At 41.9% G+C, this 10953-nt stretch overlaps 1 protein-coding gene across 1 annotated transcript; it reads right to left on the bottom strand.

Moving 5' to 3' along the window:
• Positions 1–471: 471 nt before the first annotated feature.
• Positions 472–4053, bottom strand: ticam1 (TIR domain containing adaptor molecule 1). Its single transcript, XM_077615938.1, has 2 exons — positions 3907–4053; positions 472–3721 (listed from the first exon to the last, which is right to left on the bottom strand). The coding sequence occupies exon 2, from the start codon at positions 3616–3618 to the stop codon at positions 1963–1965; it is 1656 nt and encodes a 551-aa protein (XP_077472064.1). The 5' UTR covers positions 3619–3721; positions 3907–4053; the 3' UTR covers positions 472–1962.
• Positions 4054–10953: the final 6900 nt, after the last annotated feature.

Raw genomic sequence — 10953 nt, 5'->3', positions numbered from 1 at the left:
CAATATCATGTCCTTATGTTATATCATTACAATTCAAATTAAAAACATAATTAAAAAAATATAAAAAAAATCTACAGTGATGGCATTATTTGTGAAAAAAATACTGGATTCCCCTATCGATGATATCATTGTTACTGGAAATAATTATCAACAGTTTATTGTAAAGCTCTCCATCGCCCCCATTTGAGGCACGTTTGTATGTTTAAAAACATTTCTTCGGTGGGGTCGATGTTATATTTTTAAATCTGTAATCTAACATATTTTTATATTTTTGATTGGCTATTTGCTGATGAAATAGTTCTTTTTTTAAATAGCTGTGCATAACTGGCTGCAGAAATCAAATGATTTCAAAAGATGGCAGTAGGGAACCAAACTACCTTTAAATTCTGTAAAACTCCACCAAATTAGAAAAAAAAACGTGGAATTTAGCATTAGCAACAATATGCCACTACTAAAGTAAGTATGTGCGTATTTCGTCAAAATTCTTCTTGTATTTGTTCGGAATTGAACTTAAAATATGAATACAAAATCATACAATGCTCATATTTACTAAACCTCTAATAGTAGTGCAGTAAGACGTTGCTCTGACAGTTTGTAACCCAAAGTTCATCCACTAATTAAATGACTTTTAACTCTTAACAAGTTCACTGTAAATATATAGTTGATGTGAAATGAAGAAATGATGAAATTATGTTCCTTCTAACCCAGGGGTAGGGAACTTATGGCTCGGGAGCCACATGTGGCTCTTCTCTAACCTGTGAGGTAAAATATGTATAAAAATTGCCGGTGACAGAGCCGAATGCACCAATAGGAGTGTCACGTCGGCACTTTTTTTTCGTTAGACTTTTCTCCATGCATATTTTCATTGATTAGCAACTGTGTAACAATGTTGTCAAAAAATCATTTAGTACTTTAAAAGTGGTAAAATGACCCCCCAAAAAATGACATCTCATTTTCACATTTTTACTCTTAAATTCTGAGCATGGCTCACAAGGAATACAATTTGAAAATAGGAATTGTTTATGTCTCTCTGTGTCAAAAAGGTTCCCGACCTTTGTTATTACCTCTCCCCTGCAAATGACCAACTAAAATCCTTCCCCCAAAAATGTGAGCAAAAAATGAACTTTGTATCAATTCGGATGAATCTATGATTCAGGGAGCAGGAAAGTTTACATTTACATAACTGTAAAAAGCAAACAAACTGTACAACAGACTACTATCATTTTAACAGATTTTTAAAACATCAGACCTCACCTACAAGGAGAAAATAAGATTTGGTATGATCCAATAATTTGGGTCCTTTTAATCAGTACAGGTTTAGTACCAAATGATCAGAATAGTACTGAAAAACTGTCTTGTTTTAGGTCAACTCTAAATCTTTGATGATATGAGACATCTGCTTTCTCTGAATGAGACATTTCCCGTGAAAAAAATGTGATATCCAATAATTTTTTTAGATGTACTCAGTTTGGAATAAACCTTTTGCACTTCTTACAAAAAGCTATATATTTGGTTTGCAGGTTAAATTTCAGGATGAACCTAAAATGTCTTATAACCCTCAATTTTCACTTTTAGGTGATAGTTGAAATTCAGACACCTTGAGCTAACTATGCTAATCACAACAATATATTGCTAAGAACTTCCATAAGGAATTGTAAATCCCACTTTTCCCAGTAGGTGACACTCTCCAACTAAACATGAATCTATCTCGCTGTGCTACATGCAGTGACAATTTGTTTCACTCCTTGAGCTGGACAGTTTTATTGATTTTTGGGGGGGGATTATTTTTTTTAATAGAGCTACTTGTATGCAGCAATTCACATGATGCTAATTACACTCCAGACTTTTAAAACCATTACCCATTACTTTTTAAAAAGAAGAGATAATCATATTCTAAATGTGATATTATCAACCCCAAATGTTCTCATCCCAATCCTCTATTTGCTTCCTTTCTACTCCGATTTATGGATTTGTCTCTCTACCCACGCCACAGTGATCCACCGTCATTTGAGAGTCATTACCGATCATGACATAGTTAGCATTTTCAATATGAATGTTTCCTTGCTGCCCGAAAACCGACGCGGCATTGGAAAAGTCCACTGAGCCACTGAAGTTGAGATTTCCCAGCATATGTGCTACAGACCCCTGGGGCAGCCCCCTTTGATGTCTTCTCCGCTCTTCCAACCAAATTCTCCTCTGCCGATTAATTTTTGCTGGCGATAAAGCCCTTTTTATTTTGTCTTCAAAGCGTTTGTTCTCTTGCAGCGGAACAAACGTCTGCAGTACCACGGGCAGGTCATGTCTGGTCATGGCGTTCTCCTTTGGCAACAAAGGTATGACCGTGTTGTATTTGTGCTGCTTGTTAATGGAGTTGATCAGGGCCGAGTCGGTCTTCCACTCCAACATGCGCGTCTTGAAATTTTGGGTCAGCAGCAGAACCGTGAAAGCCGAGTTGTTGATGGCGTCCTCTATGCACTTCGGGGTGCTCTTGCCAGGTACCTCTAAATCGGAGAAGATCGCACCCTGACCCTCGTCGATGATGCTTTCCAGTTTATCTTTCATGCTCTCCGCCATTTCGCTGTCTTCTAGAGCGTGAAAGATGACAAATGAATAAAACACGACTTCGTCGTCTTCTTCACTGCTCAAGTGTGCCCTGTGTGGCGTTGTTCTAGTGGGACAATCTTGGTTGGAGGAAAATGGCAGCGATGGACTTGTCGGTGTAGGATTTTGGTCGCAAGGTTCTTCTGTCTGGTGAAACCCCCGTTTGTGAGGCTCGCCGTCCTCTGTTTCAGACGCGGCAGCCATCTTTGCCTCTTCCGCTTCGGGAGCTTGACTGGATGGCGCTTGCGATAAAAGGTGAGATTGCTCAGGAGGATTACTGTCATTTTGTTCAAGGTCTTCCAATGCATCTGGGATTATTTTGTCCTCTTTGTACGAGATGGTCGAGGGCAAACTGATCTCCAGGTGCGAGGGATACGATGGCTCAGAGGAGCTTGACTCCAGTAGGCTGGAAAGACCAGAATTTTGTGTCGTAACACCGCCAAGTTGGCTGTTTTGGGTTTCGTCGTAAGAGCCCGATTGAAGGTTCCTAGTTGAACACATCCACACGGCCAGCTGAGGCCCACACAGATCTTTAGCTTCCTCCTCGAGTTGATTGTATAACAGGTCGTCTGATTTTTCGCTGTGGCTGGAGAGGGCCCTCTTGTATGCCTGATTCCTTAAAAGTTGATCGCAGAGTCGGTGTTCGGACAGAATTTTAAAAACACGAGCCAACGTTGCCAAAGATTCTCCCGTTAAATGGCCAGATTTACCACAGAGTTGAGCAAAGTCTTCCAATTTACATCCGCTCTCACGCCATATTTCAGCCAGGTGCTTGGCAAGGTCGTTGTCCCCAAGCATATGGAGTATTTCTAGAGCTTTCTCCTCTTTATGGAGAATAATCAGGCACAAGGCATTTATGATATTGTCTTCAGGAGACTGCTCAAGCTGGAATGTCAGGCTCAGAATTCTCTCTGATGGGACACTGGCTAGTATTTCATAGACATCCCCCAAGCCGGTCCCTTCATATTGTTCATTTTGACTCATTTTCAGTTCGTGCTGCAAGTCGTTATTCTCCATAGTTAACGCCAGGTTATAAAATCGCTCAAGATGTCAGGGTTCCATGTGATGCAGTTTCCAAATCAGGCTTGAAGAGAAGACAGTCACTCGGGTGACTTCTAGCCTGCACAAAAAGAAGGAAACTTCATTAAACGGAATTGTTTCTACAGTAAGATACTGAACTTTGAGCAAGGTTACATAAGCCAAACAAAAACACTGTTGCTAGACACCAACAGACATGAAGTTCTTGACTTCTTAAGTCTGTGTCCAGCTCCAATCAGGAAGTCACACATCTTTCCTTTGACTCACCTCGGTTAAGACACTATTTCTTTCTGCACCGTAACGTGTTGATTCTCACTAAAAGAAAAATCAACTTTTTGCATGGGACTTCCAGGTGAAGTATAAGTTGGACTGCTAAACTACGACTTTAGCCTCACCGGAAACTTGTTGGGTGCTCGTCATTCTTGTGATGTCACAACTGACGTGCTATGGCAGGTCGTGAAGGACAAAAGACAAAACCAGGAAACTTTCTTTGCATGCTCTGTCTGGCTTTCCTAATATGTTTAGTTTCAACTCGCTCAACTTCCCAAACATTGCTGGCTTTCTCGCCCTTCGTGTACCACGACCTCAACCCTGGAATTCTGGCTCTTCTCCCCACTCTGCTGAGAGGCCAATGTATTTTTATCCCGGGAGGAAACCTCCAACCCTGTATTTACCAGGGGTGGGGTCACACTAGGCAAAGTGCAAACCAACAGCGGTTCCCTTAGCACGGCGCAGACAGAGAGCTTCTCTGTTCTGGCGGCAGTTTGATATGTTTGCCGCGCGACCACTTCTGAGGCGTTGCAGTCGTTCTATAGGAGCGGCGGTTTCCAGGCCCTCCCATAAATATGCCAATTGTGGAGTTGCTATATATGTTCGCATATGGAATACAGTATCACTATTCAGTTGAGCTATCCCAAGCCACAGCATTACAGTAGCGCGACAAGGGCACGCCAAGTCCACATGCGTAGGGCCGTACGCGCCCGACGATACGCACGCACATTGGTACACGGTCGATTGGTCGCCGGTCTTTTGGTCGCCCGGAAGGTAAGTGATAATTACCATTTAAATCGTTGCTCAAATTCCCTAAATACAAACAGCGAATTACTATTTAGTCATACTTAATGCCCTATTAATTATTAGGCTAAAGAAAAGCTTCAAATTTACCTGACTTTTATTGTTTTTTTGTTGGAGAACTTGTCAAGACCCTGACTGACGCAGCTTCTTAAAGGGACAACGCACGTACATACAAACTCTTATACACTCACACGTCAGCTCAGTGAAACTGCTCATGGCCATTGTTGGCTTTTATTGATGCGTAGACCGTGTTGTTTTACCTTGTTTTGTCGCCGGTCTTTTGGTCGCCGATCTTTTGGTCGCCGGTCTTTTGGTCGCCGGTCTTTTGGTCGCCGGTCTTTTGGTCGCCGGTCTTTTGGTCGCCGGTCTTTTGGTCGCCCATTGTCGCTGTCCGGACGACCAAAAGACTGCGACCAAAAGACCACGACCAAAAGACCGGCGACCAAAAGATGGCGACCAAAAGACCGGCGACCAATCGACCGCACACGACGCACATTCTGACATGGTTGCCGCAAACTCGGGATCATCATCGCTAGTTATGTAAGAGAGTGCCAAACGTCCATCTTTATTGAGGTCAGTGGCTTTAAACAAGACACGCTCTGCCCCAGCAGCTGTGTTAGTCACCCTGGCAGGACATTTGGGTTCACCTCGGAGCAAAAGCCCTTGTCACTTTTGCAAACTGTGACATTGAGCAGCGGCGTTTTCATAACGGTTTGGGGAGGAACGGATTTTGACCTTCACTTGTTTTCACGCGGTTCAATATTACAACGTATACAGCGAGGGCCTGAAATGGAATTTACTTTTGGGGGCTAAGCCCCCTGCGGTGAAGTCTTTTAGAGAAAATAATAATAATTGTGGTCTAGGCTAATCAAACCAAAATTCCGTTAGCTTGGCACTGCAGGGTTTTACAATGAATCGTTGTGTTTGGAATTGGTAATCAACGACATTATGCAAAAAGCAAAGAAAAGCTTAGAGGAACTGAGGAATATTTTTTGGGCTTACAAGCAGTGTTCCCTCTAAGCTGCGCGCGTGCGCAATTGCGCACTACTCTCGTCTTCTCTGCGCAGCAGCAATCATATGGCGCGCAGTAAAAAAAAAAAAAAATCGGATTTTTTTTTTTTTTTTTTTTTTTTTTTTTTTTTTTTTTTTTTTTTTTTTTTTTTTTTTTTTTTTTTTTTACCCCTTTCCCCATGATGGCGCCGTTTAAGCGGCAGCCAGTGGCAGTAGCTCTGTCCACTTATGTTTTTTGTGTTTTACAGCATGTTTTACATGAAAAATTAGAGGGAACATTGACATGCACCTGCTTGTGGCAGGTGTGATACTGGTGTGCCCATAGCGAGCAATGATGATGTCGTGCCCGGATGATTCGCCTAAAGGCGTTTCGCCGACGGACGTTTGACAGACGGACAGGTCGCCGAATGGACGTTCCGCCGAACGTTCATTCGGCGACCTGCCCGTCTGTCAAACGTCCGTCGGCGAAACGTCTTTAGGCGAATCATCCGAGTACCGATGATGTCGCTCACACTGGTACTCGGTGCGCTCAGGGAGGTTGACTTTCTGCTCAGACCAACGAAAAATTAGAGGGAACATTGCTTACAAGTTGTAACTTTAAAAGGAAATCTTCAATGAACTTGTCTCATATGAAGTTAGTTAGAGAAGTTAATCCCTCTGTAATAAAATGGAAAAAAGTCTGGGTAAAATGTTAACTCTTTGAAGGTGTTTGCAGGAGATATACTGTTACCTCCTTGACTTTTATCACGACTGCTGGACTTCATAAAGCTTTTTCATCTGTCAGTTGGTAGTGAAAGAAGACATCTTGAACTTTGTGGTTCCGCCATCTATATCTCAGAAATTTCAAGGTATCCTTGTTTCAATCAAAAGTGGGTTGAGTCATCTGACATTTTATGTCTTTTTCACAGCAAAATCATAATGTACTTATTCACTGAATGGCTCATCCGCCATACTATCGTATTGTGTAGTGCCTCGTCCAGCATGTAACTTTGTCAGATTCCCTTCATTTAAAAACAATCATCACCAGTTCAATTCATCACCGCCACTTTTTAAGGCTATGAAAGTTTCAAAAATGCTCACGCTCCAATTTCAAGTGCACAGATGTGGCGTTTGTGTGCATGGATGCCGATCGTGGGAGAAAGCCTTGAGGGGGGGGAGACGCACAGAGGTCACATATAAGAGGCTTTGGGCCAGACGAGAGAAAAGGAGGCCCTTTCTTGGACAGAGACCATGGATTAGGATGAAAGACACAGGAGTGGGGAATACACTCTCCCTTTTTTATCTCCCGCTTGCACTTGCCACATCTTTCTCCTCTAATTCCACATCATAGCCATTGCATTGGAGAATTAACCAAGGCCGATACCAAAAGGGGTAGAGTAGAGTTGACGTGAGGTCAGATAGATATGATAATTGAAGTATTTACAGAGCTCTGGGTGAATTCATGTCCAAACTGATCGATCGCTTCTTTCCAATTTACTTTGTGAGCGGCCGTGAAGCGCATTGCTCTTTTCCCAGCCGCCGCATTCGTCACACACGCTAAGAGAATTTAACACACCCGCCTATATGCTCTATACGCGTGTACATGCGAACGCATGCAGACACATGCGCTCATTCACTTGAGAGCCTATTGAAAAACTGAAGAAAACACCTGCCCTTCAACTGACACCAGCAACCCCCCCACTCCCAGAACACCCCCCCCCCCCAAAAGTTTCTCCCAAAATCCTCACAACAGTCAACTTTTCCCCCCCCTTCCGTTTAGTTGAGAAAACATTACGCCGCCGATAGCTTTAACATTTTTACGCAACGCCGCGTCTTGCTCAAATAAAGGTTACGTATGGGTGAATGCAGCTTTAGGGTGCCTCGGTGCATGCAGTCCAAGTCAATTCATGCGTGCGCCGCGAATCAAAGCAAAACACAACCGAGCTGAGTTGATGTTGTTGACAACGAGGGTCGGCGGACGTGAGCTAATGTGACACTTAACTAGCATTAATTCAGGAGCAAAGGTAAATGAAGCGGGCCCGCGGACACGACACGGGAGCGCGGTGGGGATGGGAAGACGTGTGTACTGTACCACACTGGACTATGCTTGGGTGAGCATGTAGGGCATGCCAACAACAATGCATAATACAGCCTCTGGTGATGGGGGATGGCTACACACACACATACAGAAACACACACGCACGCACAAACGAACTAACTCGCACGCATGCATAGACATTGACGGTGATGGGGCACGGAGCAGTTTATGCTCTTATCAAAAGACGGGCTTTGATCAGGCTGACAGGAAGAGCACTCGCCTCCGAGGAATTAGCCAAGTCTTCCCTTCCAAAAGCACATCCACGATAAATCAGCCGCGTTTCACTCACAACCGAGCGCGCAGACTAGCCGATATATAACTTAATTAATATGCTAAATGTATGACTGAGTGTAGGATTTGTTCCACTTCGGCATCCTGAGGAGGATGCGAAGAAAGAATAAGGTTGCGTGGAAAATTTGCTCATTTTGATTGGTTGATCGTTTTCAACAGCATTTTTCCCTATGGGCATTTTTCATGGCTTTTTGTTGTATGGAAGAGTTGACATGTACAAATATTGCAGGTTACATGACGACAGTGTGAGTTTAATTTCTTCTTTGAGGGGAAAAAAATTAAACCTTATTACCTACTCAGGTGATTTGTATCTAAATATATAATTTATTGGACTTATGTTTCTGGTCAATAAATTCATAATTCATTATATATGAGGAATTTCAATGTAACCAAAGTTTATTAGTATTGTAGTAATCTATGTATAGGGTTTTTTTTTTGTTAAAAACGGTGGTACAGAAAATGAATGAATTAAACTGAATTAAGAACTGCAATAATAATTAAAAATGTAAAATGATCATATAACCAATTCCAAATTTTAAATCTAAAGTTTTTTTTTTAATTGTGCAAAATGGTCACTTGCCTTAGGGCACATGTGTAATTTTTTAATCTTTTTTTTTCTGTGTTTTTAGTTCAAAAATAATTTTGTAAAATCTAAAAATATATTAAAAAAAAAACTAAAATAAACATTGTTTTAGATCTATAAAAAAACTGAATATTCAGGGCTTTTAATCCAGTTCTTTTAATCCATTTATTTAAAAAAAATCTAAATATTATATCTAAAATGGTCCGGCCCACATGAAGTCGAGTTGACGTTAACGCGACCCGCGAACCAACCCGAGTCTGGCACCCTTGCTTTTAGGGGGTTAAAGCTATTACCCCATGAAAAGCCATTGATAACAATAGATGTCTAATTCATTTCATCTGGAAAGACTGGCAGCCAATGATTGCTCCCAGTTCAAATGCTTTGGACGTTTACTTCAAACGACAGCCAATGAGTTAAGCCATCCCAAATAAAATATGAGGAATTGTGACAACTTATACGGTTTCTAATCTGAACAGAAGTCCATAAAATAAATGGACCTAATATGGCTGCACTTGACATTTCCACTGGATGCCCAGCCAGAAATCCCGTGCCCATTTCCCTTGGTGACTTTTGTCCGTCTCCAAAAAGTGCGGATGCTCCGCCTGTACAGCAGATGCTTCTCGCCGAAGGATGCGAGGCATGAAAGCAATGGGAAATTCATTGCATATTCTTACCCCCCTCCGTTCGCCATAATCACCACAATTAACAGACATCTGCAGTGACTCCAAAGCTGAGAGGGTATTCGAGCAATCAAAGCAGCTTCACCAACAGCACCGACTGCGGCCCCCTCTGCGATGGGCCTCATCCTGAAGGGAAGCGTTCCATTAGAATTTCAGTGATTAATTGAGATGAAGCATTTACCCCTGGCATCCAGCTAGAACGAAAGCCAACGGGAGACGTGCGAGATGGTAATGTGGCGTTGGTGAGCGGGGGGCACCACTCTGCTGATAAAAGGCAAAACAAGGAGCTCACACAGTGTTTTGCCATTAGCTGAATGAGCGAATTTTACAATGATATGATGATTTTCTGGACCATCAAGTCAACGTAAAAGTTTTCGCGACACGCGTTTATTTGGAAAAGTAGATGACGTAGTATAAAAAAATTGGGGAATTTAGTATATCGGTATTTCAGCGTTGCATCTGGTAGATTTGTTTTGGTGTTTAGTCGGCGTCCATTTCAAAACATTTTCCTATCTGTATGTTTTTTCCCCCAAAAATTATTATTATGCAGTTTTTTTTACCACCGCTGTCATCAGAAATGGTTATCTTGGAGTTAATACTGACCAAGCATGATCAACTCTGATCTATAATCCGTGTAAAGCGGGATTTATGGATGGGTGTGTGTGTATGTTAAGATTCTCTCGCTACATTTGTCCAAATCGTGCAACGTAGAGAGTTGAATTTTTTTTATGGTGGCCAGAAACGGCTGTCGGATCCTAATAGACTAGACTCAATCTTTTGTTTGTCAAACAACCATTTTTCAAAAGAGATTTTTTATAATAGCGCAACAATTGTCTTTTGGTTATAAACAAGAAGGTGGGACCACCTGCTTGTATCATATATTATAAAGTTCTGCATTAAAACTCTTGAGAGGATGTCCCAAAATACTGTATACATGGAGCTATTTCTTAAACACTTTTTTCCTTAGTAATTTGCATAATTTCTGAGCAGCTGCTTGCGTCTTCCATCGAAGATGACAACATGTCTGACAGCTCATTACTGGCACAGCCGGAGATGTCACTCTTCTAAGGCCGCGCACGGGTAACCCTCTACTTAATATAAGTTGGTCAGGAATTGGCGTGTCGGACATTTTTGGTTCATGTTGACTTCCACACGCACAAACATTGTAGTGTATCAATGTTAATAACAGGAAATACACACGGTATTATGCGGTCCCATGTTAGACATAATCTTGGCCTGTAGCCTAGAATTCAGTGTGAATACCTCGCGATCAATTTTTGAGTATCAATTTTAACTGGAGGATTTAATTTCAGCTGTAATTGGCAACACTGTATGATTTTGACAAAAAGTTAAGGATAAAAATGTGGTTCATTTCACAATGAACCGTTTGGGAGTAGGTTGTGATTGTGCAGTGATGGCACTTAGAATTTTCCTTGATTGTCTGACCCTTTTAGCTGCTCCCTGGCCACAGGCGCACTGATTAAGCCAGCCAAGAATCGGAACAAAAGCAAGAAAAATCAAGACATCTCATGGTAAGGAAGTTGGACTAGTGGAACATTGTCACTTGATATTGTGGGAAAACCTCGCTGGATAAAAAA

Source organism: Stigmatopora argus, chromosome 12 (genome assembly GCF_051989625.1).
Source record: "Stigmatopora argus isolate UIUO_Sarg chromosome 12, RoL_Sarg_1.0, whole genome shotgun sequence".
Taxonomy (NCBI): domain Eukaryota; kingdom Metazoa; phylum Chordata; class Actinopteri; order Syngnathiformes; family Syngnathidae; genus Stigmatopora; species Stigmatopora argus.
Note: the sequence above shows the minus strand (reverse complement) of the source record. Positions and strands in the feature narration are given on the sequence as shown.